The following is a 16262-nucleotide window of genomic DNA, read 5'->3' on the forward strand; positions in this document are numbered from 1 at the left end:
TCGTGTTTTTTTACTACAATATTTTTTTCCAAACACATCTGAAAAGTTAAGAAATACAACAGCAGGGGTACAAATTAAAAATAAAATAAACACCCGCTACTCTTGCCTGCAAGAGCACATCAACTAATTGTTCATGCGACAATGTATTGTATTCAGTGTTTGACTCGATTAGTGTTTGTGAACGCACACTGAACCCACGTGTTACGTTTCCATAGTCACGTCACGGCGGCGCCACCATGTTGTAGGAAATCCACCACTGCTCCACACTGCCAGATTACGCTTTAATCTGGCGAGGAGGATACAGTACACTGTCAAAACCAAGTCTGTGTCTCAGAACGATTTGATGTTTTTGCGTGTGCTAAAAGGTTGTCATTTTTATTTTGGGCACGTTTTAAACCGCGAAGATGAATTGCCAGTATTCAAATGCTGTCTTTTCCTGTTCACCGATTTGCCACTACATTAAAATGTTAGCTGGCTAACTAGCGAAAAATAGAGGAACCCAATCGGATTATTTTGCAACGACACCCATCGCTCAAGGTAAAATCCAGGCATTTTTGCGATTATTGACAGCGATTACAAAAGAGCTACCTTTCTGCAAACAATTAGACATCGTAGTTTTTCCTCTAATACTAATGTTGATGCAAGTAAGCTAACACACCACAAAGAGCTGGAGCTCTTAGTCGAGCATTTTATGTGGTTTACCCCCGTTATTTGCTGGAAAGATCAACATTTAAACCGAAAGTCAAGAGTGCAAAATCGATGTGTGACTCCGTATCGTACTAGCCAAGAGGACAAGTGTACAGCATTTCAATTGCGAAAACCACGAATGAAAAAAAATGTCAGGAAAGGATAAAGATAAACCAGAGAAACAGTCCACAACGGAGCGGCTCATTAAAGGTGAGTGATTGTCTTCACAAACATCCGTAATGTTTTTTTCATTTTGTATTTATACCTCGTGTTGCTTTTTGATTTCTAGACAAGAACCGCTCCCCAAACGGGTCTGCAGAATTTTAGTCATGCTGTAATGAAAAACGTATGACATGTTGTAAATACTAATCACCTGTTCCATCAACGCTTGTTCCGGAACATGATGGCTTGAAACCTAAGAACCACATTAGCTTCACTGCAGTTTTTCTGTTTATGTACTTGGTTGGCATTTCAGCATAAATCAAAGCAGAGTCACAGACCTATATTGGTGCTCACTGTCCTTGACATTTAAGAGAGATGAATACCTAATTCTTCAGGGCATCGCTTGCTCACAGGAATACCCAAGGTCTGATCATGTTGCTATCAGAACTTGACAATACGGATTCTTTAACCCTGAGGTCTCTCTGCTTCATTGAACAGGCAGTACACCATTTGTTGTGTCTGCCCAAGACAGGCAGGGCCCAGATTGAGGTAATTCCCAGGAGAGAGAACCTGATTTAGGACACCAGTTCTACTACTTAGAGCAAGCACAGCCCACATCCCTCTCTGTCTGCAAGGGCACTCTTAGAGTGTCCTGCCAGGACTGGAATGCTGAAGTGTGAGCCAGTAGAGAGTGGGTGAGTTAATTGTGGAAAGAATCTCCCCAGCGATCTTCCCAACATGGCCAGCTGCATGCTGGTCAGAGAGAACAGAGAAACCCGAGAAGCAAAAAGGGTGACATTACATAGGAACCGTTTCTGATAATCAGGAAAGCCCCAAACCAAAATGTTTCATTAAAAAGGGATCTCAATTACCGTATTTTCCGCATTATATGGTGCACCCCAAAGGCTTCATTTACTTCAAAAGATGACCCTGCACTTTATAATCTGGTGCACATGAAATGGGAAGTAATATTGAGACGTCAGCAGCCTCCGACTCAACTTTCCCCCGTAGAAGTTGTATGTGGTGCATGCTGGAATATGTAGAATGGCATTTCATTTTTTAAAATTTTAATCTGCTAAAAGTACTTTGCCCAGCGGATTTTTTTTTCCTCAATTCGCCCTAATGTTCTGATTGGGCACAAAAATTAGAAATGGGGGAAAAAGTGTGGGTTTTTTTTGCTTGTTTTTGTATTTAGTGCAGGGTTCGGGAACCTATGGCACTTTTGATTATTGGATCTGGCTCACAGATAAAATAAATTATTCTCGTTTTTTCTCGCTGCCAATTTCCTGTTTGGGCTGCGGTTGGCAATTTTGATTGGATGCTACTGACCTATGGAATATGTAAACGCCCCCTTTTGAAAAAAATGGCAAAAAGAAAAAAAGATGAGTATGGTACACTTCAGTTTGAATGGACCGAAGGATTCTCCTTTGTGGAGAGAACAGGTTCTGCCGTGATTCTAATTTGCAATGAAACAATGTCATAAATGAAACAGTCGAACGTCAGTGGCACTTTGACACGAGCCACGCTACATTCGCATTAATATACTTTTGCGAGAGATAGCGGAAAGTTAATGCAAGCGAATGAGCTGTGTGCAGGCTAGTGAGCAGTACCATGGCGTATGGACCCGGCAAGCTGACTGTCATTCCGGTAGTTTGACTTTACCAATCACGAGGAACGGAAAACCATTCATATTAAGGGGGAGTATTATCACAAAAGTATTTTAAATAATACATTATGTAAAATCAGTTTATATATATATATATATATGTGTGTGTGTGTGTGTGTGTACACATATATACACATATATATACACATATATATACACACATATATACACATGTATACATATATATACACATATATACACACACACACATATATCTCATCTCATCTCATTTTCCGTACCGCTTATTCCTCATTAGGGTCGCGGGGGTCGCTGGAGCCTATCTCAGCTGTCTTCGGGCATGAGGCGGGGGACACCCTGAATTGGTTGCCAGCCAATCGCAACACACACACACATATATATATATATATATATATATATATATATATATATATATATATATATATATATATATATATATATATATATATATACAGTAAAGTCTCGTTATATCGATATCGGATATATAGATAGTCCCGGTTATATCGATACTATTTCTATGCACGCACGGAGAAAATTACATGCAAACAGGGTCGGATATATCGATAGTCCCGGTTATATCGATATTTTTTCGGACTCCCTTGAATATCGATATAACGAGACTTTACTGTTTATATATATATATATATATATATATATATATATATATATATATATATATATATATATATATATATATATATGAGGATGTTTTTATTTGTGGTATGGTTAAAAACATGGAATGCATAGGTTCACCTTGCATTGCTCACAACATGTTCTTGGCTCGTGACAAATTTTCTTCTATGAACACTCTTTACATGTTCTCTTTTTATCCAATTCTACTGGCCAATGAAGGATGGCAACAGTGTCATTCTCCTTCATGCATTGTCTTTTTCTTTTCTTTCTGTAATTGCCAAACAACTGATGAGCTAAGTTTGTCCTGAATTCTAACTGAATCCTTTTTCGGAGGCGACCTGTTCTGGTTTTCACTTGATGGTTTGGAGAGAGTTTCATCAGTATAAATCCATTGCAAATACAAATATCCACTAGAAACCAGAACAGGTATTTCCACCATTTTAGTGATTTCCTGGAGATAGTGTATGAAGCACATCGTTGATCAGCCTGAAAGTATTTGAATGGTGATGGAAGTTCATCAATGCAACAGTCACGACTGTGTCAGATGCCAAAATGTCTATATCAACATGGTCATCTATTTCATTCTCCACAGGATCTGGAAAGATATACAGTACATGGGTATTTTAGAAAAAAAAAACATATGGACCTCCGTTTCAATAATCATATTCTTCTTCTTTTCTGTCACGTTCCAAGCGAGAGTGACTCATCGGAACGAAGTGCAATGTTTGGGATCCCAAAGCATGCGACAGAGACGTACAACAAAGCAGGATGTTTATTAACAAACAAAGAAAACACAGCGAGTAAGAAGGCAGGGGGTGATCCGACCGGCTTACTACGCCAGAAAACAAAAGGCACACGTGGGTGCAAAATTACGCAATCCCGGAAGATTACTTAAATTTACGGGACCGAGAATACCTCGGACTGGATAAACTTGCGCATCTAAGAAAGAGTCCAGGTACGTTAGAGTGGCGAGGTAAATCAATCATCCGGCATTGACGAGGTGACCGCGACCCATATAAATGCCCCATGTCCGTGATTAGAGAATTGACAGCAGGTGGAGGGCGGCCGGGAGAGGCAACCCCGCCCCCGCTGTCAACTGTCACGTGACATTTTCCTTTCGGCTTTTCCCTCCAAGGGGTTGCCACAGCAAATCAGTGTCCTCCATCTGTAGAGGTTTGATCCGCATGTTTGTTTTGGCCAAGATTTTACGTCGGATGCCCTTCCTGACACAACCCTCTGTATTTATCCGGGCTTGGGACCAGCACAAGAAGACATATGTCCCTTTATGGCTACAGAACAAGCAACTCGCTCAGTAAAAGGCTCCCAAACACGAAATGGTCATCGGCAGAGCAACATTCATAAAAGCAAAAATAGCGTTAGCGTTAGAATGTTCCGAATTCGGGACACTCCTTATTTTTAATATTTCTCCGTAAATAAACAGGTTAGCGTTAGTTTATGCATTTCAGTATCAAGGTAAACCTCTTCTGAATAGCTCATAAAATAGTTACAACATATACTTACGTGGTATTTCATCCATGACGAAAAATAGAAGGCGCTTTGAAGATGGAGGAGAGCACATTGTGTTGCGCATGAAGGTGATGATGTCACTGACGCTCTTAAAGGCAAAGCTGCATATAATCTGTTTTAAAGGCATCAGTTTCAATCGGCACTTGAACTGCTACCTTTCATTTTCTCGATCTAGAACAGGGGTGGGCAAACTTTTTGACTCGCGGGCCACATTGGGTTCTAAAATTAGACGGGGCCGGGCCAGGAGCATTTGGAGGGAGTGTTTGGGCCGGAAATACTAAACCTAAAGCATTAAAGGACAACCGACGCCACCGGACAAGTTATGTCCATAATTTATAAAATCACTTCAAATGACTTCGACTGAGCGTATTTTACAAAGATTCCACAGCATATAGCTATAGTTTACGTTTTAAGACTTGCGCTGAATATTCATGAAGTCTTCTTTTCGAGTTGATGACGATCCCCATGTGACGTCCCGTTTGGACCGTCCCTGACCGAGAAAGCGACACACAATGCATTTTGGGTACTTTGTTTGGTCTGAAAACTTCGTGTTGATCCGTGTTGATTGCGAAATTAGAAGGAAAACACATAAATAACGCCATGGTGAATCGTTGTGTGTTGCACCAAGACAACTATTTGATATTCGCTGACACAAATTCCCAGCTGACAAATCGGCCCATTTCCAACGGAGCTTGGGCGCAATCTTCTGCATTTTCTGGGTGCTACATTGCTGTCATTGACGGCTCGAATTGATATGGGAGGACTCCTTGAATCAATTGCAAACATTTATGCTTTCCTCTTCAGAACTATTTGAATCATATTCATAACTGGATGAGTAACAAGAAAACATCTCCGAATCTGAAGCCATTGTTTTGATTCTCGAGCAAGGCAAGACGTCTTGGCGTGATGTCACGAACTTCTGAAACTGTCCATTTCCGGATTCATTTTGAAGTCATTTTTATTGGTGTTTTTCATTTAACTAAAAACATCAGCCTGCCCGATTTGGGTGTTTTAGATGCTATAAAACGTTTTTCTGATGTCAGTGGGAAACAAAAAAAATGGTGCCGGTTGTCCTTTAAATGTAGTGTGTACAAACCTCACAGCACAGTAAGAACACTACAACCCAATTTATTAACCGTCTTTCAAATGTGAAAAATATCCCTGATCTGTTAATACATTTGTCTCAAGGAATATGGCATTTACATACTATTCCGCAGATACTTGGAGGAGGAAATGGAAATAGATTAAAATAACATGCACTGTGATTTATCAAGATTCGGTCTGTTTTTAATAAGTTTTCATTGAAGGGGCAAAGTTAAAGAAATCAACATTTATTGAAAGATGGAATCACTTTCAACATTCAAAACATATTATTACACAACGAAATATTCAAGCTCAATAATACCTACTTGTGTTAAATTCCGCCAAATCATAGATGGTTTGTCCTGACCGCGCGCTCAACAAACTCTCCACTGACGCCCTCGCCTTCACGCGCAAACAATACACGTGTACCGTCGCTAAGCACACAGACATAGGTTATCTGCAGTTGAAATTTGCATACTCTGCACGGCAGCCAATCAGAAGCCTGCTTCTTTCTTCAGGACTTTCGCAAGCGTTATAAAGTCGTGCAATTGCATGTCATTTTCCAAAATAGATGCACAAAACCTCAGCCCAGAAGAAAGATTCAAAAGAAACTAACAACATATGTGACGCTACAAAACGTAAATTTACATTAAACCGTGACTGTGTACGTGAGACTTATGAAAGGGGCTTAGTGGCTCGTAAGAAGCAATGCAAACGTTGCATTGTGCACCACAATGACAATCGACTACTGCAGCAAAATCTACAGCCATGCACGTTTACCGTAAATTAAGCAATTTGTAGTAGGTATATTATTGATTAGAAAAAAACTTTATACTTTGTGACAATGTTTTTTAATTTGATTAGTTGTCTCATTGTGCTTCTACTTGTGAAAAATGGGGCAGGCAACTTTTCAGTTATCTGCCCTGTTATCTTCTCTACAAAAGTTATCTATCTAACTTTTTGTCATGAGTTTCAGACACTGTTTTTACTATAATTTGGGCAAATTCTGCGGGCCGGATTAAAAAGCCTAACGGGCCGTATGTGGCCCGCGGGCCGTAGTTTGCCCATGTCTGATCTAGAAGCACAATCTTCTATTCACGGCCCGCCTGTAGTCGGCATCCGGCATTATTTGTTATCACTTCAGCCCGACTGGAGGCGTGACTCGGGATACACGGAAGTAAAAACACAACGAATGTAGTTCGATGAGAAGGTTTCTTCAGCCGTCATCTGTACAAAAGTGAAGGTGACGTTTCGCCTCCTATCCAAGAGGCTTCGTCAGCGAACTAAAGTCCAACTGGTCGTATCGGCCCTATTTATATATCCCTAATGTCCAGACCTGGTGGCGCCGGACACAGCTATGATAGGTCCCTACTCTCAGGTTGGGGGGGCAGAGGACCCCTCCCTGTGGCCCCACTGATTGTAGTGTGATTTTGGTGGGAGTGGGGGTAATAGGCCAGTCGTTAGTCAGGAATGTAGGAACAATCAGTGGGGCCACAGGGAGGGGTCCTCTGCCCTCCAACCTGAGAGTAGGGACCTATCATAGCTGTGTCCGGCGCCACCAGGTCTGGACATTAGGGATATATAAATAGGGCCGATACGACTAGTCAGACTTTAGTTCGCTGACGAAGCCTCTTGGATAGGAGGCGAAACGTCACCTTCACTTTTGTACAGATGACGGCTGAAGAAACCTTCTCATCGATGGACCACTCCTGTACGACTGAGAGCTTACACAGACGAACGACTGTAGTTGTTTGCCAGGAGGAATGAGTTAATGTTTAAACCCCCCCTCCAACTGCTGGGTTCTTGACCAATCACTTGGCTTTAACCGAAGACGGCATTTTGTTTTTTGGAGAACTGCCTCACTCTCTCTCTGTCTGTAACCTCATTCCCAACTGCTGCGTTCTTGACCGATCACGTGGCTTTAACCGAAGACTGGGGGCGGGGAATAGAGGCCAAAAACAGTGGCCACCATTTTCTTGTTGGGAGAATGGGCTCGTTCGCGAACGACACATCACTCATTGTAGCAGCTCCATGTGTATCCCGAAAAATAGTTTGTATGTCAAGGTAAAATTTTCATAAATGTAACGTTTGATACAGTAAAGTCTCGTTATATCGATATATATATATATATACAGTAAAGTCTCGTTATATCGATATCGGATATATCGATAGTCCCGGTTATATCGAGACTATTTCTATGCACGCACGGAGAAAATTACATGCAAACAGGGTCGGATATATCGATAGTCCCGGTTATATCGATATTTTTCGGACTCCCTAGAATATCGATATAACGAGAGACTTTACTGTATGTATATATATATATATATATAATTTTCCGTACCGCTTATTCCTCATTAGGGTCGCGGGGGTTGCTGGAGCCTATCTAAGCTGTCTTCGGGCACGAGGCGGGGGACACCCTGAATTGGTTTCCAGCCAATCGCAGGGCACACAAAGACATACAACAGTCACTCTCACACTCACATCTTGGGACAATTTGGAGTGGTCAATCTGCCTGCCATGCATGTTTTTGGATTGTGGGAGGAAACCGGAGGACCCGGAGAAAACCCATGTGTATATATATATATATATATATATATATATATATATATATATATATATATATATATATATATATATATATATATATATATATACATAAACCTCCTCTTTGGTCTTCCTCTCTCTCGGTCTCCTGCCTGGCAGTTTGAGACTCAGGATCCTTCTCCCGATAATAGTCACTCTCTCTCTTGACATGTCCAAAACCATCTCAGGCTGGCCTCTCTGACTTTCTCTCCAGTATGAGTTGTCCCTCTGATATACTCCAACTCCCTGATACGATCCAATCTGGTCACTCCCAAAGAAAACCTCAACATCTTCATCTCTGCTACGTCCAGCTCTGCTTCCTGTCTTTTCTTCAGTGGCACTGTCTCCAGTCCAAACATCATGGCTCGTCTCACCACCGTTTTATACACCTTTCCTCTCATCCTAGATGACACCCTTCTAACACACATCACACCTGACATTTTTCTCCAGCCGTTGCAGCCTGCCTGGGCACACTTCTTCACCTCTTTTCCACATTGTCCATTGCTCTGGACATTTCACCCCAAGTACTTAAAATCCTCCACCTTCTTTATGTCTTCTCTCTGTTGCATCACTCTTGTGCTTGGATCCCTCTCATTTACACACTTATTCTGTCTTGCTGCGACTCATCTTCATTCCTCTCCTTTCCAGGGCATACCTCCACCTCTTTAGTTCCTCCTCCACCTTTTGCCTGCTCTCGCTGACACTAAAAGTTATAAGATTTATAATTGAACTGTAAGCAGTTTGGTATATAATCGGATTCAATAGAAAACGTTCTTTAAAAACAACAGATTGAAATTGTATAGTATTCTGTCGCATAAACATCGTGGCGGCCATATTGAATGCATTTCGACTTACGGCCATTTGACTTACAGTCGTTTTGTCCGAGGTCCCGCCCACATCCCGTAAGTAGTATTATCTTTTGGATTGTTCCTTTTCTGCCCCACCAAAACGTCTGGCGGTCGTAAGTACAGGTGGTCGTAACTCGCGCCGGTCGTAAATCGGATGTTACTTGTATATATAGAGAGAGAGTTGTGTGTTTATATATATGTTCATATGTACCGTAACGTCATAACTCGAATATTCGTAAGTTGACGAGCGTCTGTACAATACTTGCCGTACTAGAGGCACTGCACAGTAATACAAACACTGGGGTCAGAATAGTTGGATTCAGAAGCATCACACGGTGTGAAAAGTGGCATGCAAGAAGTACCCATATAAGGAAAGTACGAGAAAGGAAGGTACAAGGATGTTAAAATGTTTGACAATGTAGAAATAAATAGAAATAGACCAGACTGTGAACGTTTTTTTACCTTTCCGAGGGTAACATTATGGTCAATTCAGTTTTCACGAGCTTTAAAACACAGTTGTCAAAGTCAACGCCCAGGGGACGAACCTGGCCCGCCACATCATTTTATTCGGCCTGCGAAAGCTTGCTAAAGTCTGAACCAAAATTACAAATTGTCTTATGTAAACCACTTCTTCTTTTCCTTTCGGCTTTTCCCCTCAGCGGTCGCCACAGCGAATCAATGTCCTCCATCTATCCCGTTTTTGTGCATCCTCTTCTCTAACACCAGCTACCTTCATGTCCTCTTTGACCACATCCATAAACCTCCTCTTCTGTCTTCCTCTCGGTCTCCTGCCTGGCAGTTCAAGACTCAGCATCCTCCTCTGGACATGTCCAAACCATCTCAGTCTGGCCTCTCTGACTTTCTCTCCAAAGCCTCTAATATGAGTTGTCCCTCTCATGTACTCATTCCTGATCCTATCCAACCTGGTCACTCCCAAAGAAAACCTCAACATCTTCAGCTCTGCTACGTCCAGCTCTGCTTCCTGTCTTTTCTTCAGTGGCACTGTCTCCAGTCCAAACATCATGGCTGGTCTCACCACGGTTTTATACACTTTTCCTTTCATCCTAGCTGAAACCCTTCTATCACACATCACACCTGACATTTTTCTCCAGCCGCTCCAGCCTGCCTGGACACGCTTCTTCACCTCTTTTCCACACTCTACATTGCTCTACACAGTTGACCCCAAGTACTTAAAATCCTCCACATTCTTTATCACTTCCCCCTGTAGCATCACTCTTGCACTTGGATCCCTCTCATTCACACACATATATTCCGTCTTGCTGCGACTGATCTTCATTCCTCTCCTTTCCAGGGCATATCTCCACATCTCTAGTTTCTCCGCCACCTGTTCCCTGTTCTCACTACAGATCACATTGTCATCTGCAAACATCATAGTCCAAGGAGATTCTTGTCTAACATCGTCTGTCAGCCTGTCCATCACCATAGCAAACAAGAAGGGGCTCAGAGCTGACCCCTGGGGACTCCACCAGTCCCCAGGGGTCCAGTTCCACCTCCACCTTAAATTCCTCAGTCATACCGACAGCACACCTCACAACTGTCTTACAGTCATGATACATGTCTTGCACCGCTCTGACATACTTTTCTGTCACTCCAGACTTCCTCATGCAATGCCACAGCTCTTCTCTGGGCACCCTGTCGTACGCTTTCTCCAGATCTACAAAGACACAATGCAATTCCTTCTGACCTTCTCTGTACTTCTCTATCAGCATTCTTTAAGCAAACATTGCATTTGTCATACTTTTTTTTGGCATGAAGCCATACTGATGCCCACAAATGTTCACTTCTGCTCTTAGTCTAGCGTCAACTACTCTTTCCCAGAGTTTCATTGTATGGCTCATCAACTTTATTCCTCTGTAATTAGTACAACTCTGCACATCTCCTTAGTTCTTAAAAATGGGCACGAGTACACTTCGTCTCCATTCTTCAGGCATCTGTTCACCATCTCAGATCTTGTTGAATAACCCAGTCAGGAACACCACCGCCACCTCTCCAAGACACTTCCATACCTCGATTGGTAAATCATCAGGCCCAAGTGCCTTTCCCCTCTTCATCTTCTTCAGCGCCCTCCGCACTTCATCCTTGCTAATGCTTGCTACGTCTGGGTCCACAACAGTCCCGTCTTCTACTCTTTGTTCCTTCTCATTTTCTCATCTTTCCATCTTGCCATCACACTACTGGCACCTGTTAATACATTGCCATCTCCATCCTTAATTACCCGAATCTGCTGCAGGTCCTTACCATCTTTGTCTCTCTGTCTCGCCAGCCTGTAAAGATAAGTCTCACCTTCCTTGCTGTCCAGACGAGCATACAAGTCATCGTAGGCCTCTTGTTTGGCCTTTGCCAGCTTTACTTTAACCGTGCGCTGCATCTTCTTGTACTGCTGTCTACTCTCGTCCGTCCTCTCAGTGTCCCACTTCTTTGCTAATCTCTTTCTCTGTATACACTCCTGCACCTCCCCATTCCACCACCAAGTCTCCTTAGCTACCTTTCTTCCACTCGATACACCAAGTACTTTCCGACCCGTGTCTCTGATTATGTTCGCTGTAGTTTGCCAGTCATCTGGAAGGACCTCTTGCCCACCCAGTGCTTGTCTTACCTCCTTCCTAAATGCCATGCAACACTCTTCCTTTTTCAACTTCCACCATTTTGTCCTCACTTCAGCCTTTGGTTTCTTCATCTTCCTCACTGCCAGCGTCATCCTACACACCACCAACCTATGCTTTCTGGCTACACTCTCACCAACCACTACTTTGCAGTCACTGATTTCCTTTAGATGCCGCCGTTGACACAAAATGTAGTCTACCTGAGTACTTCTGCCTCCACTCTTATAGGTCACCCTATGTTCCTGTCTCTTCTGAAAGAAAGTATTCACAATAGCCATTTTCATTCTCTTAGCAAAGTCAACCACCAACTGTCCTACAGCGTTCCATATCTGGAGTCCAAACCTGCCCATCACCTCCTCATTATCTTTGTTTCCTGCGCCAACATGCCCATTGAAGTCTCCACCAATTACAACCCTCTCACTTCTCTGGATGTTCTGTATGACTTCATCAAAGTCCAACCAAAATTTCTCCTTCTCCGCCAGCTCACATCCTACTTGTGGGGCATACCCGCAAACAACATTGAACATCACGCCTTCAATTTCTAGCTTCAGACTCATCATTCTATCTGATACTCTTTTTACTTCTAAGACATTCCTAACAAACTCCGCTTTTAAGATAACCCCAACTCCATTTCTCTTTCTGTCTTCACCATGATAGAACAACTTAAACCCTGACCCTAAGCTTCTAGCCTTGCTCCCTTTCCAACTGGTCTCCTGGACACACATTATGTCTACCTTCCTTCTCTGCATCATGTCAACCAGCTCGCTACCTTTACCTGTCATTGTTCCTACATTCAAAGTTCCTACTCTTAGTTCTATACTCTTGGCGTTCCATTTCTCTCTTTTCCTCCGGGCACACCTCCCTCCTCTCCTTCTTCGACCAACAGTAGTCAATTTTCCACTGGCACCCTGAAGGTCAACAGTACCAATGGAGGCCGTTGTTAACCCGGGCCTCGACCGATCCGGTATGTGATTCATAGGTTTGATTCGCATATTTGTTTTGGCAAACATTTTTATGTCGGATGCCCTTCCTGACACAACGCTCTGTATTTATCCGGTCTTGGGACCGGCACAATAAGACACTGGCTTGTGCCCCCTTGTGGCTACAGTTGTCTTATGTAAACCACAATAACAGTAATTATTCTTGAGTTCAGATGTGAAAAATAGTCATTCATTATTTTGTTGTGTGTTCTGTATGTAATATGTGGACGAGATGAAACATGGTTTCTCCAAATTCATAACGGCCATCGAGAGGAAACCGCAACTACAATGTGGCCAGCAGCATAAAAATGAGTTTGACATCCCTGCTGTCAAACAAAGAGTTGGGGTGTCCGTCAAACACTCATTGTCACACCATCCACCGTGTATTTGACATTGGTCCAACCTGACACAGTGCAGGCCCTTCAAAAGAGGTACATTTTTGTGTGCTGTATATTATTGGTTCTTAGGGTATTTTGGCATGTTTCTCTAATGTTATCCATAATTAATTACACTAATTTACTGGTGTCTTTACTTTACGAAAAATTTAATTTATTTGGTAAGGAAGTTAGGCCAGGAATAAATGAGCTTTGTCATTTAATACATTTTCTAAAGCTTATTTTTTTATTTTTTTCAAATGTTCTACTTGCAGTGAAAGTGGTGATCCTTTTGTCAAACTGTTTCAGAGCTTTATGATTTGCTTCTTTACGCAGCGGTATTCCTTTGTAATTTGTAATGTATTAAGTAATATTTAACTACAAAGTACAATATTTGTGTCCAGACGTGCAAATGTACAATTGCCTTAAAGTTGTTCAAGGAGATCCAATGTTGAATCGAAATGAAATGAAATAAAAGTGGGCATGCGAGTGGATTTTGCTGGTTACCACCATACCAGAATGATAGTGATGAGGAATAAACCCAAGGATTGGCTAATTACCATGCATGGATAATACATTCACTTATAATTAGAGCATTCTGAAGTGGTTTTAGAATTCACCTAGCCACAGTCTGCCGCATTCATCTCGACCCAGGCACATCTTCATAATTCTATTCTGTGTCTTGTATTGATTTTTGAAACAATAGCAAACATATTCCGGGCCTTCGTTTATAATGCTGGCCGAACATTGTCTACAGTGGGCAGGATTGTAGATCACCATGCTTTTGTTTCTTGAGTCGTTTGTTGTTATGCCAGACAGTGTGGGTGTTAATGCAATGCAGCAGTAGCCCAATGTGTGTCTGTCATTTTGAAAAGTTCATCAAACATGAATGCCAAATAAGCCAAGAGCTCTCTAATACGACAAAAAAGCTCAGGGTGGCAGTGCCTATTTACATTCAACAAAACATTTTTCCTCAGTGGGTTGCAAAAGCAAATTTGTGATGGCATTATTTCCCTGCATTCTGTTTGAATGAAGTGTTGCTGTTCAACGACAGACAGAGCTTTCAGAGCTTCTCTATTTGTGTTTGAACAGGTTATTCTGGCCAAATTTGGTGACAGATTTTACATTTATGTTTGTTCAATGCTGCTTATTATTGAGTGTGATTGTGTGTTCTTCATGGTCAAATGCTCATTAATTTGGTCTGAATATGTGCTGCTTTGATCTGTTCCCTCTGGTCACGCACGCGCGCACACACACACACACACACACACACACACACACACACATATATATATATACAGTAAAGTCTCGTTATATCGATATTCAAGGGAGTCCGAAAAAATATCGATATAACCGGGACTATCGATATATCCGACCCTGTTTGCATGTAATTTTCTCCGTGCGTGCATAGAAATAGTATCGATATAACCGGGACGATCGATATATCCGATATCGATATAACGAAACTTTACTGTATATATATATATCTCAGTGACGTGCAGTCAGGGGAGGCAGGTGAGGGAGTGCCTCACCTGTCATCATGGAAATATCAAATGAAAAATACATTAAACAGTTATATTTATTTAGTGATTTGTACTTTAAAGTTCTTTTCCATTTAACTTCATCATGTTTGGATTTTTTTTCTAAATCGCTGAATTTTCACATTTACCGTTCAAATACTAAGTAGAGACGAACAAGGAGGCAGCAGCCGGCTGAGCCTCACCATGGATTGCGCAATGACTATGCTAATTGTGCTGTGCTGGCTTGCTCTGCAGTGAGACCGCATTGCCGTTCCTCTGCATATCGCTATTTAAGTGTTCAAACACTTTGAGTATATGAAATACATTTCTACAGTTTAGCTGGTGTATACCCGGTTATATCGATATTTTTCGGACTCCCGAGAATATCGATATAACGAGACTTTACTGTATATATATATATATATATAATGTAGCCACAAGGGGGCACAAGCCAGTGTCTTATTGTGCCGGTCCCAAGCCCGGATAAATACAGAGGGTTGTGTCAGGAAGGGCATCCGACGTACAAAATTTGCCAAAACAAATATGCGAATCAAACCTATGAATCCCATACCGGATCGGTCGAGGCCCGGGTTAACAACGGCCGCCATGATGCAGAGAAGGAAGGTAGACATACTGTGTGTCCAGGAGACCAGGTGGAAAGGGAGCAAGGCTCGAAGCTTAGGGTCAGGGTTTAAGTTGTTCTATCATGGTGAAGACAGAAAGAGAAATGGAGTTGGGGTTATCCTAAAAGAGGAGTTTGTTCGGAATGTCTTAGAAGTAAAACGAGTATCAGATAGAATGATGAGTCTGAAGCTAGAAATTGAAGGTGTGATGTTCAATGTTGTTTGTGGGTATGCCCCACAAGTAGGATGTGAGCTGGCGGAGAAGGAGAAATTTTGGTTGGACTTTGATGAAGTCATACAGAACATCCCGAGAAGTGAGAGGGTTGTAATTGGTGGAGACTTCAATGGACGTGTTAGCGCAGGAAACAAAGATGATGAGGAGGTGATGGGCAGGTTTGGACTCCAGATGAGGAACGCTGAAGGACAAATGGTGGTTGACTTTGCTAAGAGAATGCAAATGGCTATTGTGAATACTTTCTTTCAGAAGAGACAGGAACATAGGGTGACCTATAAGAGTGGAGGCAGAAGTACACAAGTAGACTACATTTTGTGTCAACGGTGCCATCTAAAGGAAATCAGTGACTGAAAAGTAGTGGTTGGTGAGAGTGTAGCCAGACAGCATAGGTTGGTGGTGTGTAGGATGACGCTGGCAGTGAGGAAGATGAAGAAACCAAAGGTTGAAGTGAGGACAAAATGGTGGAAGTTGAAAAAGGAAGAGTGTTGCATGACATTTAGGAAGGAGGTAAGACAAGCACTGGGTGGGCAAGAGGTCCTTCCAGATGACTGGAAAACTACAGCGAACATAATCAGACACCGGTCGGAAAGTACTTGGTGTATCGAGTGGAAGAAAGGTAGATAAGGAGACTTGGTGGTGGAATGGGGAGGTGCAGGACTGTATACAGAGAAAGAGGTTAGCAAAGAAGAAGTGGGACACTGAGAGGACGGACGAGAGTAGACAGCAGTACAAGGA

General features: G+C 42.2%; 1 protein-coding gene across 2 annotated transcripts in view; it reads left to right on the forward strand.

Annotated features, from left to right (window-relative positions):
* Nucleotides 1–229: 229 nt before the first annotated feature.
* ppp3cca (protein phosphatase 3, catalytic subunit, gamma isozyme, a) overlaps nt 230–16262 on the forward strand; it is a 59470-nt gene continuing 43437 nt past the window's right edge. Inside the window, exon 1 of one of the 2 annotated variants that reach the window (XM_088994958.1) lies at nt 230–897. In XM_088994958.1, coding sequence (XP_088851084.1) covers nt 837–897 — 61 coding nt within the window. In that variant the 5' untranslated portion in view covers nt 230–836. The remainder of the gene's footprint in view (nt 898–16262) is intronic. The other variant, XM_088994959.1, reaches the window with a different exon arrangement.

The sequence above is a fragment of the Hippocampus bargibanti genome, linkage group LG04, assembly GCF_051943395.1.
Source record: "Hippocampus bargibanti isolate YZ-2025 linkage group LG04, ASM5194339v1, whole genome shotgun sequence".
Classification (NCBI taxonomy): domain Eukaryota; kingdom Metazoa; phylum Chordata; class Actinopteri; order Syngnathiformes; family Syngnathidae; genus Hippocampus; species Hippocampus bargibanti.